The following is a 16,229-nucleotide window of genomic DNA, read 5'->3' on the forward strand; positions in this document are numbered from 1 at the left end:
TGTGAGGTTATCCACTTTGGCAGAAAAAATAGAAAAGCAAATTATAATTTAAATGGAGACCAATTGCAAAGTGCTGCAGTACAGAGGGACCTGGGGGCCCTTGTGCATGAAACACAAAAGGTTAGTATGCAGGTACAGCAAGTAATCAGGAAGGCAAATGGAATGTTGGCCTTTATTGCAAGGGGATAGAGTATAAAAGCAGAGAAGTCCTGCTACAACTATACAGGGTATTGGTGAGGCCACACCTGGAGTACTGCGTATAGTTTTGGTCTCCCTATTTAAGGAAGGATATACTTGCATTGGAAGCTGTTCAGAGAAGGTTCACTCAGTTGATTCCGGAGATGAGGGGGTTGACTTATGAAGATAGGGTGAGTAGGTTGGGCCTATACACATTGGAGTTCAGAAGAATGAGAGGTGATCTTATCGAAACATATAAGATAATGAGGGGGCTCGACAAGGTGGATGCAGAGAGGATGTTTCCACTCATAGGGGAAACTAAAACTAGGGGACATAGTCTCAGAATAAGGGGCCGCCCATTTAAAACGGAGATGAGGAGGAATTTCTTCTCTCAGAGGGTTGTAAATCTGTGGAATTCTCTGCCCCAGAGAGCTGTGGCGGCTGGGACATTGAATATATTTAAGATGGAGATAGACAGATTGAGCAATAAGGGAATAAGGGGTTATGGGGAGCGGGCAGGGAAGTGGAGCTGAGTCCATGATCGGATCAGTCATGATCTTATTAAATGGCGGAGCAGGCTCGAGAGGCCGAATGGCCGACTCATGATCCTATTTATTATGTTCTTATGTTCAAGACAGAAAGCAGAGAATAGGGGTAAAGTTATCTATTCACAGGGGCAGAAGGTGGGTCGTGGTGTTCCACAAGGATCAGTGCTGGGACCACTGTTGTTCACAATTTATATTAACGATTTGAACTTTGGAATCAAAAACACAATTTCTAAATTTGCGGATAACACCAAATTGGGGGATAGTCAATACTGAGGGAAGCTGCAACAAATTACAGGAGGACATTAATAAACTTGTCAATGGGCATATAATCGGCAATTGAAATTCAAGACAAATAAATGTGAGGTATTACATTTTGGTAGGAAGAATAGGGAGGTCACTTGTTTGGAGGGTGCGAGTCTGGGTGGGGTAGAGGAGCAAAGGGATCTCGGATTGCGACACAGGTTAGCAAGGCCATAAAAAGCAAACCAAGAACTAGGGTTTATTTCTAGAGGTATGGAATTGAAAAGTAGGGAAGTTATAGTAAACCTGTATCAAACCTTGGTTAGACCGCACTCGGAGCACTGCGTGCAGTTCTGGTCGCCACATTATAAAAAGGACATAGAGACACTGGAGAGGGAGCAGAGAAGATTTACAAGGATGATACCAGAAATGCGAGGGTCACATATCAGGATGAACAGGCTGGGTCTCTTTTCTCTTGAAAAAAGAAGGGAGACCTAATAGAGGTCTTTAAAATTATGAAAGGTTTTGATAGTGTGGATGTTTTCACTATGGGGAAGAGCATAACTAGAGGCCATCAATATAAAATAGTCACCAAGAAATCCAATAGGGAATTCAGAAGAAAATTCTTTACCCAAAGAGTGGTGAGAATGTGGAACTCGCTACCCTGGGGAATGGGTTGAGGCGAATAGTAGCGATGCATTTAAGGGGAGGTTAGAAAAGCATATGAGGGAGAAGGGAATAGAGGGTTATGCTGATAGATTTAGATGAGGAAAGACGGGAGGAGGCTCGAGTGGAGCATAAACGTCGGCATGGACTGGCTGGGCCGAACGGCCTGTTTCTGTGCCGTATATCTGATGTAATTCTATGTAATAGGGTGGTGGTAGGTTTAAGGGTATTAATGGGGTGGGAGTGTGTTTCGGGGTATTGGTGGGGCGGGTTATCGGGCATTGATGGGGGTGGGGTTTGGGGCATTGATGGGGGTGGGGTTTGGGGCATTAATGGGGTGGGGTGTAGGCGTATTAATGGGTTGGGGATGGGTTTAGGGGTTTTAATGGGGTGGGGTTTTAATGGAGTATTAATGGGGTGGGGTTTTAATGGAGTATTAATGGGGTAGGGTTTTAATGGATTATTAATGGGGTGGGGTTATGGGGCATTAATGGAGTGGGGGTGGGGCATTAATGGAGTGGGGTATAGGTGTAATAATGGGGTGGGGGTGGGGTTTAGGGGTATTAATGGGGTGGGGCTTGGGGGCAGTAATGGGGTGGGGATGGGGTTATGGGACATTAATGGGGTGGGGGTGGTATGGGACATTAATGGGGCAGGGTTTAGTGGTATTAATGGGGTGAGGGTGGGTTATGGAGCAATAAGGGGATGGGGTTATGGGACATTAATTAGGTGGGGGCGGGTTATGGGACACTAATGGAGTGGGGGTGGGGCATTAATGGAGTGGTGTTTAGGTGTATTAATGGGGTGGGGTTTAGGGGTATTGGTGGGTTTAGGGATATTAATGGGGTGGGGGTGGGTTATGGGGTATTAATGGGGTGGGATTTAGGGGTATTAATGGGGTGGGATTTAGGGGTATTAATGGGGTGGGATTTAGGGGTATTAATGGGTTGGGGTTTAGGGGTATTAATGGGGTGGGGTTTAAGGGTATTAATGGGGTGGGGTTATGGGGCATTAATGGGGTGGGTTATGGGACATTAATGGGGTGGGTTAATGGGGTGGGTGTATGGGGCATTAATGGGGTGGGGTTATGGGGCATTAATGGGGTGGGGTTATGGGGCATTAATGGGGTGGGGTTATGGGGCATTAATGGGGTGGGGTTATGCGATATTAATGGGGTGGGGATATGGGGCATTAATGGGGTGGGTTAATGGGGTGCGGTGGGTTATGGGGCATTAATGGGGTGGGTTTATGGCACATTAATGGGGTGGGGTTATGGGACATTAATGGGGTGGGGGTTATGCGACATTAATGGGGTGGGTTTATGGGACATTAATGGGGTGGGTTTATGGGACATTAATGGGGTGGGGTTATGGGACATTAATGGGGTGGGGTGGGTTTAGGGGTATTTGACCATGGGTGGCTGTGATGATCCATCTCTCCAGGGTAGAAACATCTGGTTTGCTGAAATTGCATCACAATATATTTTAAAGCCAGCTGCTGATTTCTGGCCAGCAGAATAACACGCACTGTTGGATGTACTTTTGCATGAGCAAGTACACAAGTTCTCAGCGTGATGCAGCAAACCTCCCTGCTTGGCCTTATTACTCTAATTGATTAATTATCCAGATATAGAGACTCTGATGCCATTATAATAGGTTGTGGTTCCATTCTGCAATACGGGAATGTAAGTAACACAGGGCAATAAATAAATCACGTTATTTTATTATTGATATTTAATCGTCATCATGCTTCACAACGTTGATCATTACTGGAGCCATGGTTTATCTCTGGTTTCAAATGAAACTGACAGTATATTCTATCAAGTGGATTTCTCATAACCTTCTATTCTCATCGACAAAAATAATTTGGTGCCTGCAGTCATAACCTTATCCAAGAAAGACATTTATCCAAATAAAATTAGTTGCACTTACTACGATATTATTTTGTCATCTCGGTCCCTCTGGTACAGTGGAAATTCATTGTATAAAACCTTTGTTTTTCATCTGAGATTGGCAGGTAATGAAGGTATGGGCAGGATTTATAATGTGCAGACTGCGTGCATTGTTCTCAGAAGATTGGCATCTTTTACATAAAATGACTTATTTCTAATAAAGGCTCAATGTTCCAGTTGGGAGCATTTTTCACTGGACAACCTCGGTCTGGAAACAAAAGAAGTTTACATCACAGGATGCCATTCGACCCATTGTGTCTATGCCGACTGACTCTTTGCTATCGCAATCCAAAAACCTATCCATGAATCCAATCCACTGAACTCTCTCCCTGTTGCCCTGTATTATCTGCTGCTTCAAATATTTATCTTTTCCCAAAAAAGTAGCAATGGTCTGCCTCGCCTCCCCTTGTGGTGAAGTATTCCACACTCCAACCAACTGCGCCATAAAGAAACTTCTCCGCCCCTCTCTGGCAATTCTAAATGTGTCATCCCTCATCACCAACCGGAGGAAATAGTCTTTTATTGACCCTGTCAAACATCTCTTATTAAATCTACTTTTAGCCTGCTCTACTCCAATGGAAATAGTTTCAGAATCTCAAGTCTCTCCTCGTAAATATAATTTTACACCTCTGGCATCATCTTGGTGAATTTATTCTGGACATTCCATAACTTTAATAAAGGAAGATATCAGGACAGTTGTGAGAGACGATATTGGCTCTAATGAGCAAAATGTTGAATCATTGTGGGTGAAGATTAGAGATAGTAAGAGGAAAAAGTCACTGGTGGGTGTAGTTTATAGGCCCCCAAATAATAACTTCACGGTGGGGTGGGCAATAATCAAGGGAATAATAGAGGTATGTGAAAAAGGAACGGCAGTAATCATAGGGGATTTTAACCTACATATCGATTGGTCAAATCAAATCGCACGGGGTAGCCTTGAGGAGGAATTTATAGAATGCATACGGGATTGTTTCTTAGAGCAGTATGTTACAGAACCTACAAGGGAGCAAGCTATCTTAGATCTGGTCCTGTGTAATGAGACAGGAATAATAAATTATCTCCTAGTAAAAGATCCTCTGATTGAATTTGTAATACAGATTGAGGGTGAGGAAGTAGTGTCTCAAATGAGCATACTATGCTTAAACAAAGGGGAGTACAGTGGGATGAGGGCAGAGTTGGCTAAAGTAGACTGGGAACACAGACTAAACGGTGGCACAATTGAGGAACAGTGGAGGATTTTTAAGGAGCTCTTTCATAGTGCTCAACAAAAATATAGTCCAGTGAAAAAGAAGGGCGGTAAGAGAAGGGATAACCAGCCGTGGATAACCAAGGAAATAAAGGAGAGTATCAAATTAAAAACCAATGCATATAAGGTGGCCAAGGTTAGTGGGAAACTAGAAGATTGGGAAAATTTTAAACGACAGCAAAGAATGACTAAGAAAGCAATAAAGAAAGGAAAGATAGATTACGAAAGTAAACTTGCGCAAAACATAAAAACAGATAGTAAAAGCTTTTACAGATATATAAAACGAAAAAGAGTGACTAAAGTAAATGTTGGTCCCTTAGAAGATGAGAAGGAGGATTTAATAATAGGAAATGTGGAAATGGCTCAGACCTTAAACTATTATTTTGCTTCGGTCTTCACAGTGGAAGACACAAAAACCATGCCAAAAATTGCTGGTCACAGGAATGTGGGAAGGGAGGACCTCGAGACAATCACTATCACAAGGGGGGTAGTGCTGGACAGGCTAATGGGACTCAAGGTAGACAAGTCCCCTGGTCCTGATGAAATGCATCCCAGGGTATTAAAAGAGATGGCGGAAGTTATAGCAGATGCATTCGTTATAATCTACCAAAATTCTCTGGACTCTGGGGAGGTACCAGCGGATTGGAAAGTAGCTAATGTAATGCCTCTGTTTAAAAAATGGGGCAGACAAAAGGCAGGTAACTAGGCCAGTTAGTTTAACATCTGTAGTGGGGAAAATGCTTGAAGCTATCATTAAGGAAGAAATAGCGGGACATCTAGATAGGAATAATGCAATCAAGCAGAAGCAACATGGATTCATGAAGGGGAAATCGTGTTTAACTAATTTACTGGAATTCTTTGAGAATATAACGAACATGGTGGATAGAGGTGTACCGATGTATGTGGTGTATTTAGATTTCCAAAAGGCATTCGATAAGGTGCCACACAAAAGGTTACTGCAGAAGATAAAGGTACGCGGAGTCAGAGGAAATGTATTAGCATGGATCGAGAATTGGCTGGTGAACAGAAAGCAGAGAGTCGGGATAAATGGGTCCTTTTCAGGTTGGAAATCGGTGGTTAGTGGTGTGCCACAGGGATCGGTGCTGGGACCACAACTGTTTACAATATACATAGATGACCTGGAAGAGGGGACAGAGTGTAGTGTAACAAAATTTGCAGATGACACAAAGATTAGTGGGAAAGCGGGTTGTGTAGAGGACAGAGAGAGGCTGCAAAGAGATTTAGATAGGTTAAGCAAATGGGCTAAGGTTTGGCAGATGGAATACAATGTCGGAAAGTGTGAGGTCATCCACCTTGGGGGAAAAAAAACAGTAAAAGGGAATATTATTTGAATGGGGAGAAATTACATCATGCTGCGGTGCAGAGGGACCTGGGGGTCCTTGTTCATGAATCCCAAAAGGTTAGTTTGCAGGTGCAGCAGGTAATCAGGAAGGCGAATGGAATGTTGGCCTTCATTGCGAGAGGGATGGAGTACAAAAGCAGGGAGGTCCTGCTGCAACTGTACAGGGTATTGGTGAGGCCGCACCTGGAGTACTGCATGCAGTTTTGGTCACCTTACTTAAGGAAGGATATACTAGCTTTGGAGGGGGTACAGAGACGATTCACTGGGCTGATTCTGGAGATGAGGGGGTTACTTTATGATGATAGATTGAGTAGACTGGGTCTTTACTCGTTGGAGTTCAGAAGGATGAGGGGTGATCTTATGGAAACATTTAAGATAATGAAAGGGATAAACAAGATAGAGGCAGAGAGGTTGCTTCCACTGGTCGGGGAGACTAGAACTAGGGGGCACAGCCTCAAAATACGGGGGAGCCAATTTAAAACCGAGTTGAGAAGGAATTTCTTCTCCCAGAGGGTTGTGAATCTGTGCAATTCTCTGCCCAGGGAAGCAGTTGAGGCTAGCTCATTGAATGTATTCAAATCACAGATAGATAGATTTTTAACCAATAAGGGAATTAAGGGTTACGGGGAGCGGGCGGGTAAGTGGAGCTGAGTCCACGGCCAGATCAGCCATGATCTTATTGAATGGTGGAGCAGGCTCGAGGGGCTAGATGGCCTACTCCTGTTCCTAATTCTTATGTTTAATGTCCTTTCTAAAACAGAACATTCACCTTGCACACAATCCTCTAACTGTAGCCTAACCAACACGCTGGAAATAAAGCAATAAACTTCTGGATCTGTGCAAAGCGGTCTTGGGTCTTCCTCTGTGGGAATGCTGCCCTCCAGCTTCACAGTGAAACCCTGCTTGTAAAGCAATCGCATTTAAGCTGCTTGTCAAAGATTAAAAGGTTGAAACAGTAAGTTTTCTTTTTGCAACAATGTGCATCTTTACATTTTTTTTGTTACAGGTATACCTGTCCCTTTGTGGAGAAGTTCTCCATCGATATTGAAACGTATTATAAAGCGGATTCAGGAGATCAGGCCAATGTATTTAATCTCTCAACTGCTGAAAAAAGACAGAGGACGTTTGGTACAGTATTTGCTTTCTTTTTTTTATGTCGTTCAGTCGATAAGCTATTGGTTATGGAGGGGATCTAATTAAAACAAGATGGCAAGTAAAGTTCAGCATACTCATTGTATTATTTTCATAACCATTGGTGGCCGTGCCTTCTGTTGCCGAGGCCTTAAGCTCTGGAACTCCCTCCCTAAACCTCTCCGCCTTTCTATCCCTCTTTTCTCCTTCAAGACGCTCCTTAAAACCTACCTCTTTCTACTTATGCGGCCCAGTGTCAAATTTTTAATCTCAATACTCCTTGCGACGTTTCACTTTGTTAAAGGCGCTATATAAATACAAGTTGTTGTTGTTAAATGATTCCGTGCAGTGTAGATACGCAGACCTCCACAGTGTGCGGCGCAATGCTGGGTAGCCCGATGTCATCTCCCGATTTGATGGTTATGGGCTTGAACCTGCTGCTCCATTCGACTGGTCGCAGTTTGCTGGTCCCAGGCCAGGCCGCCGGTTGGGTGCCAAGCTGTGGTAGCACACTACAGTTTTAATGAGGAAGACGTGAGATATTAGCGACACATCATTCCGTGATGTGTGTGTGTACTGTCAGTGAGTGAGTCACGGTGGTTATGAAGACATTTATAACCCGGAGTGTCTTAACGTGAAGGAGTCAGTCTGATGTTGAGGTGAAAATTTTCCATGCTGCGTGAGTTTTATTGAACTAAAACTTCGGATATCTCTGAAAATTGTTTATTGAGGATTTGTTTCCTGAGTGCAATTCGCATCACTTCACATTATAAGTTAAACAACGATAACAAAGCATTGTATTAAGGAATCGCTGTATAACAAAATCCAGCACATTCTCAGTTACAGGCCACAGTGACCATTCTTCTTGCCTCATTCCCATTTAGCTTTTCCACCTGAACAGTAACACATGGTTTATTGGCAGTCTGTCTGTTTAAAGTGCTACTCCCAGCTTTTGCTGTGGCAAGCATGTGGGATCAGTATTCAGCAGGGCAAGGGTTAACACTATATCTGTAAGAGAACGTTCCCATCATGTTGCAGCTAACACAAGATTAATTCATTTCTTTGGTGTCCTTTTAATAACGAAACTAAACGTTGGCTTCATTTCACAAAATGTGATCCAAAAACCACAAGAGAGTGAAACTACTTGTTTGGGAAGTTTCAGCTTAGTGCAGTCAGCAAATCCAATCATCCACATCCATAGAATTTAGAAAATAGGTGCAGGAGTAGGCCATTCGGCCCTTCGAGCCTGCACCACCATTCAATAAGATCATGGCTGATCATTCCCTCAGTGCCCCTTTCCTGCTTTCTCTCCATACTCCTTGATCCCTTTAGCCGTAAGGGCCATCTCTAACTCCCTCTTGAATATATCCAATGAATTGGCATCAACAACTCTCTGCGGTAGGGAATTCCACAAGTTAACAACTCTCTGAGTGAAGAAGTTTCTCCTCATCTCAGTCCTAAATGGCCTACCCCTTATCCTAAGACTGTGTCCCCTGGTTCTGGACTTCCCCATCATCGGGAACATTCTTCCCGCATCTAACCTAGTCCCGTCAGAATCTTGTAAGTTTCTATGAGATCCCCTCTCATCCTTCTAAACTCCAGTGTATAAAGGCCCAGTTAATCCAGTCTCTCCTCATATGTCAGACCAGCCATCCCGGGAATCAGTCTGGTGAACCTTCGCTGCACTCCCTCAATAGCAAGAACGTCCTTGCTCACATTAGGAGACCAAAACTGAACACAATATTCTAGGTGAGGCCTCACTAAGGCCCTGTACAACTGCAGTAAGACCTCCCTGCTCCTATACTCAAATCCCCTAGCTATGAAGGCCAACATATCATTTGCCGCCTTCACTGCCTGCTGTACCTGCCTGCTAACTTTGAATGACTGATGTACCACGTCACCCAGGTCTCGTTGCACCTCCCACTTTCCTAATCTGCCGCCATTCAGATAATAATCTGCCTTCGTGTTTTTGCCCTCAAAGTGGATCACCTCACATTTATCCACGTTATACTGCATCTGCCATGTATTTGCCCACTCACCTAACCTATCCAAGTCACCCTGCAGCCTTTTAGTGTCCTCCTCACAGCTCACACCGCCACCCAGCTTAGTGTCGTCTGCAAACTTGGAGATATTACACTCAATTCCTTCATCTAAATCATTGATGTATATTGTAAAGAGCTGGGGTCCCAGCACTGAGCCCTGCGGCACTCCACTAGTCATTGCCTGCCATTCTGAAAAGGACCCGTTTATCCCGACTCTCTGCTTCCTGTCTGCCAACCAGTTCTCTAGCCACGTCAGTACATTACCCCCAATACCATGTGCTTTGATTTTGCACACCAATCTCTTGTGTGGGACCTTGTCAAAAGCCTTTTGAAAGTCCAAATACACCACATCCACTGGTTCTCCCTTGTCCACTCTACTAGTTACATCCTCAAAAAGTTCCAGAAGATTTGTCAAGCATGATTTCCCTTTCATAAATCTATGCTGACTTGGACCGATCCTGTCACTGCTTTCCAAATGCGCTGCTATTTCATCTTTAATAATTGATTCCAACATTTTCCCCACTACTGATGTCAGGCTAACCGGTCGATAATTACACGTTTTCTCTCTCCCTCCTTTTTTATACAGTGATGTTACATTAGCTACCCTCCAGTCAATAGGAACTGATCCAGAGTCGATAGACTGTTGGAAAATGATCACCAATGCATCCACTATTTCTATGGCCACTTCCTTAAGTACTCTGGAATGCAGACTATCAGGCCCCTGGGATTTATCGGCCTTCAATCATATCAATTTCACTAACACAATTTCCCGCTTTATAAGGATATCCTTCAGTTCCTCCTTCTCACTAGCCCCTCGGTCCCCGAGTATTTCCTGAAGGTTATCTGTGTCTTCTTTCGTGAAAACAGAACCAAAGTATTTGTTTAACTGGTCTGCCATTTCTTTGTTCCCCATTATAAATTCACCTGAATCTGACTGCAAGGGACCTATGTTTGTTTTCACTAATCTTTTTCTCTTCACATATCTATCGAAGCTTTTGCAGTCAGTTTTTATGTTCTCAGCAAACTTGCTCTCATACTCTATTTTCCCCCTCCTAATTAAACCCTTTGTCCTCTTCTGCTGTATTACAAAATTCTCCCAGTCCTCAGGTTTGCCGCTTTTTCTGTCCAATTTGTATGCCTCTTCCTTGGACTTAACACTATCCTTAATTTCCCTTGTTAGCCACGGTTGAGCCACCTTCCCCTTTTTAGTTTTACTCCAGACAGGGATATACAATTGTTGAAGTTCATCCATGTGATCTTTAAATGCCTGCCCTTGCCTGTCCACTGTCAACCCTTTAAGTATCACTCGCCAATCTATTCTAGCCAAGTCACGTCTCATACCATCGAAGTTACCTTTCCCCAAGTTCAGGACCCTAGTCTCTGAATTAACTGTATCACTCTCCATCTTAATAAAGAATTCTACCATATTATGGTCACTCTTCCCCAAGGGGCCTCACACAACAAGATTGCTAATTAGTCCTTTCTCATCACACATCACCCAGTCTAGGATGGCCAGCCCTCTGGTTGGTTCCTCGACATATTGGTCTAGAAAACCATCCCTAATACACTCCAGGAAATCCTCCTCCACCGCATTGCTACCAGTTTGGTTAGCCCAGTCAATATGTAGATTAAAGTTACCCATGATAACTGCTGAGCCTTTATTGCACACATCCCTAATTTCTTGTTTGATGCTGTCCCCATCCTCATTACTACTGTTTGGTGGTCTGTACACAACTCCCACAAGCATTTTCTGCCCTTTGGTATTCCGTAGCTCCACCCATACAAATTCCACATCATCCAAGCTAACTCCTTACTATTGCATTGATTTCCTCTTTAACCAGCAACGCCACCCCACCTCCTTTTCCTCTCTACCTATCCTTCCTAAATGTTGAATACCCCTGGATGTTGAGTTCCCAGCCTTGGTCACGTTGGAGCCATGTCTCCGTAATGCCAATTACGTCTTATCCATTAATTGCTATCTGCGCTGTTAATTCGTCCACCTTATTCCAAATACTCCTCGCATTGAGGCACAGAGCCTTCAGGCTTGTCTTTTTAACACCCTTTGCCCCTTAAGGATTTTGCTGTAATGTGGCCCTTTTTGCATTTTGCCTTGGGTTTCTCTGCCCTCCACTTTTACTTTTCTTCTTTCTATCTTTTGCTTCTGCCCCCATTCTACTTCCCCCTGTCTCCCTGCATAGGTTCCCATCCCCCTGCCATATTAGTTTAACCCCTCCCCAACAGCACTCGCAAACACTCCCCTCGGACATTGGTTCTGGTCCTGCCCAGATGCAGACCGTCCGGTTTGTACTGGTCCCACCTCCCCCAGAACCTGTTCCAATGTCTCAGCAATTTGAATCCCTCCCTTCTGCACCACTCCTCAAGCCATGTATTCTTATGAGCTATCCTGCGATTCCTATTCTGACTAGCACGTGGCACTGGCAGCAATCCTGAGATTCCTACTTTTGAGGTCTGTCTTTTTAATTTAGCTCCTAGCTCCCTAAATTCGTCTTGTAGGAGCTCATTCCGTTTTTTAGCTATATTGTTGGTATTTATATGCACCACAACAACAGGCTTTGTGTGTAGCTTCGTAACCAGGGCAAAATGTTGTATATAGATCATTCTCAATCTGTGCCTGTGTTCCATATTGTGTCTATTTGAATATACCCTGTACCAGCAAATTCCAACATGAACCCTCTGTGCCCTGGTATCACTTTTCCAGTACAGGGTAATTGCAACTGACGCTTTTGAGAATATTTTGTGTGCAAGTGTTTTTTTGACATCACATTGACCTGTAATTTGTATTGCATTTCATTTAACTATTCACAAATATTAAAAACCTACACTCTTATCTCAAATTCAGTGTGTTTGTTATTAATGGCATGATGCATGGCTTTTAATCCTCTATCTGTTGTGACATTTATAGGATAACCCCACTCAGTTTTACAATGTACACCATTGTTCAGGAAATGTCCTATTTATGTCCAATTAAATCATAGAGATGTTTGGACTGAAACCTTCTTTGTTCAGTTAGACAGGTGTATGGCATTTGAAATGCATTATATATTAAAAAAAAATGAAATTGCTGTCGCACTTTTAAGTGGTTTAAAGTTCAAGTGGTTAAACTTTTGCTTTTTGCTATTAACCAATACCATCCAGTTAACAAATAAATCAGGCCAGATGGCACTTTGTGTCATGTGGGTTCAAGCCATGATTACCCTTGGTGCTAGCGACAGTTCTGGTTCTGGGTGGGGAGCTTCAAGTAGTGGCCAGATGCTTTCTGGAGGGTGGTTGGGGGGGGCGGGGGTGGGAGGGAGGCAGGGGAGGGTGGGAGGAAGGGTAGGTGGGGGGTTGGGAGAGATGGTGGTTGGGGTGGGGGGGAGAGAGGGGGTGGTTGGGGAGGGTGGGAGGGACGGTGGTTGGGGTGGGGGGGGATTTGTGGACGGTGTGGAGGGTGGGGGGTGTGTGGAGGGTGGTTGGTGTTGGGGTGGGTAGGGAGGTTCGGGAGGGGATGGTCGGGGTGCAGGGAGTGGGGTTGGTCAGGGTGTGGAAGGGAGGGAGAGAGGGGGGGTGGGGGGATGGTCAGGGAGGGGGGGTGGGGGGATGGTCGGGGTGGGGAGGGTGGGAGCTGGGGGGGTGGGGGGTAGAAGGGTGCGTGGGGGAGGGTGGAGGGAGGGAGGGAGAGGAGGGTGGTTGGTTGGTAAGGAAGGGGGGAGAATGGGTGAGGAGGGTGATGGAGAGGGAGGCTGGGGGGGAGAATAGTTATGACGAACACGTTGATGCATTTCCTCGTGGCTGGTTAAGAGCAGCATTGACTGAGGGCTGTGATTGGTTGTCTGCAGGTTGTGCATTGGACCAAGAACTAGGTAGAAATGATGCATGTCTAATGTTTTATTTTATATTTCTTTTTAAAATCAACTTATTTTTGCATTCTCTAAACTCTAACCTTGTTTGTTTTCTTTTCTTTTTGTGACTGAAAGTTTATTTTACCTCTGGAATTTGTATTGAATTTTTTTGCAAGTGTTGAATTTCATTTTACGTGATAATCAATAGTATTTTGACTGGGATTCAGTTTACTCTTCAGGTTTAAGGTGTGCTGAGGCTCTTTTAAATATGACTGACATTTGTGCTGCATTCGAAATAAATCTGTCACCTAATGTACGACTTTATGCTCTGTGTACCAGATCCCATTGATATTGTCAAAGACCCCATTCCTCCTAATGAATACAAAACAGAAGAGGATCCTAAACAGTACAAGTCTATCAAGACAGGAAGGGGACCCCTGTCTGATGACTGGATAGAGGAGTGCAAGAATAGGCCTGGGAAAATGCCAATTATGTGTGCGTACAAACTCTGTAAAGTCGAGTTTCGATACTGGGGAATGCAGTCCAAAATCGAGCGATTCATCCATGATGTAGGTGAGTGGGTGTCCATTCCAGCTTATCAAGAAAAGATACTGATGTTTTCCACACTTGAAACACGTAAAATCAAATTAATTCAGTGTCAGTAGTGTTTTCAAGTCTTGCTTGTGCATGAGTGGTGGTACATTTTTTGGCTTATTTCTGGTCTCAGTGAGCTGTGCTTGTCCACACTCTCGGTTAGTGAATGATGTATAACTTGAGTGGGACTGAGTACAAAGGGTGACAAAATAAGATTTATTTGCACTGGTTACCAACTTGGTAGATAATCAGTAAACGCCTTCTACGAAGAATTTATCAGATCAACATAGACCATTGTCTAGGGAAACATCAAGGTTAAAATTTGCTTCATAACATTTAGAATGACATTGTCTTGGCGTGCTACCCATGGTAGTATACAATTAAACAACAGAACCGTACATGGCATATAAATAGCTTCTGTGTCTCACTCTTTGAACTGAACACAGCTGGTTACTCTGAAATTGGTTTGTAAACCACCTCCTGCTTTTTTCTCTGTCCTGTTTGGAAATTTTCATGCAAATATTAGCTTGTTGAGTGAATCCAACCAGTGCGATCAAAAACAAATTAGTTTGAGTGTGATCCCCATGCAGTGCCCTGGAAGCATCGAGTTTCAGACTAGGGAATATGTTCTATTGATTTGGCCCTTAACGTGGCAACCTGGCCTCTGGACGAGTTTCTGATTCTTGGAACTGAAGCACTGCAGGTGTATTTGGCCTTTGACTTCAGCTATTAACAAAATTCTAAGTTTAAGTTAATGGCATACCACCACTGAACTCCCAGCATCGTCACCAATAAATCTCCAGCGGAATCTAATGCATTCTTCATCCCAAAGTAGCTTGCTTGCAGTCAGCTGAACACTCTCTCCACCATAACACGCCACAAGAGCTGCTACTGGGGCTCTGTGAAAGAGTGATCCAATCAGTCCCACTCCCCGCTCTTTCCCCACAGCCCGGCACATTTTTCTCCTTCAAATATTTACCCAATTCCCTTTTGAAAGTTACTATTGAATCTGCTCTCACTGCCCTTTCAAGCAGCACGTTCCAGATAAGAACATAAGAAATAGGAGGTGGAGTAGGCCATTCGGCCCCTCGAGCCTGCTCCAACATTCAACAAGATCATGGCTGATCTTCGACCTCAACACCACCTTCCTGCATTATCCCCATATCCCTGAATTTTCTATCCTAAGATCACAACAACTCAATGCATTAAAACAAATTCTCATCCCTTCCCCACCCCACCTCTCTACTCCCTTTTCTTTTTACTTTTTTTTGCCGATTATCTTACATCTGTGTCTTCTGGTTACCGACGCTCCTGCCCCTGGAAACAACTTCTCCATATCTACTCTATCAAAACCCTTCATAATTTAGAACAACTCTACTAAATCTCTCCTTAACCTTCTCTGCTCCAAGAAGAAAAATCCCAGTTTCTCCAGTCTCTCCACGTAACTGAAGTCCCTCATCCCTGGAGCCATTCCGGTAAATCTCCCTTTACACCCTCTCCAAGGCCTTCACATCCTTCCTAAAGTGTGGTGCCCAGAATTGGACACACTACTCCAGCTGGGGCCTAACCAGTGAAATACTTGAACTAGGAATTTCTATTTTTGATAGTACAGTGTAGATATTTTGAACTGGAGGGAGCAATTGGGCCACTTAACTGATGCCAGGCAAAATGTTACTAAAACTGAAGATTGAAATGTGGCTGTGGTTGAACTAATGGATTAGCTTTGCTATTGAGGACAGATCCATTGTGAATGTGGAATCTGCTGTTATACCGTGTCCGAACATTACACTATTAGACAGACATTTATTGTGAGAGATTGAAACCTTCTCTGGTGATAATTTGAGCGACGCGATTGTTGCTCGATATTTGCTGGGTTGAAAACTTGGCAATTGTAGAGGAACCTAAAAGTCTGTTTAATGAACTGAACCCTGAGTTGCATAAAAGATAATGAAGCTGATGAGCATTTAATCATGTAACAAAATTAAACTTATTCCCAGGCAGAAATGCAGTAATATCTTAAATTATTGTGTCAGACAATTTAATCTGGTCTTTTGATCGTGCTGGACCAAGCATCAAATAAACTCAAAACCTCTTATCTTGAAAGATAATGATTTTTTGACATTTGAGGTTTCCTTGACGTCGTCATGGTTGTCATCCTGGGAGTGCAACTGTCAATTGATTCAGCAAGATTACATGGGTCGTAGACCAGCTGGTAAAAGGACGGACAGCACTGGGCTAACGCATCAAAGGAAAAACTCTTAAATATAGATTTACACATTTTAGCACATGCAGAGCAGGATTAGCAAAAACACAAGGTACTGGAGATCTGCAGCAGGTCAGTCGGCCCCTGTGGAGTAAATAGACCGGCTAACGTTGCGGCCACTGCCCTTTGTCAGCCCAATCCCGCTGGAGACTGAAACATTAACTTG

General features: G+C 43.8%; 1 protein-coding gene across 5 annotated transcripts in view; it reads left to right on the forward strand.

The window, feature by feature from the left end:
• Positions 1-16,229, forward strand: part of LOC139269087 (membrane-associated phosphatidylinositol transfer protein 2) — a 349,880-nt gene that overhangs the window by 237,449 nt on the left and 96,202 nt on the right. For all 5 annotated transcript variants that reach the window (XM_070888156.1, XM_070888159.1, XM_070888158.1 and 2 more), the window contains exons 4-5: positions 7,198-7,319; positions 13,546-13,779. In XM_070888156.1, coding sequence (XP_070744257.1) covers positions 7,198-7,319; positions 13,546-13,779 — 356 coding nt within the window. The remainder of the gene's footprint in view (positions 1-7,197; positions 7,320-13,545; positions 13,780-16,229) is intronic.

The sequence above is a fragment of the Pristiophorus japonicus genome, chromosome 8 (genome assembly GCF_044704955.1).
Source record: "Pristiophorus japonicus isolate sPriJap1 chromosome 8, sPriJap1.hap1, whole genome shotgun sequence".
NCBI lineage: Eukaryota > Metazoa > Chordata > Chondrichthyes > Pristiophoridae > Pristiophorus > Pristiophorus japonicus.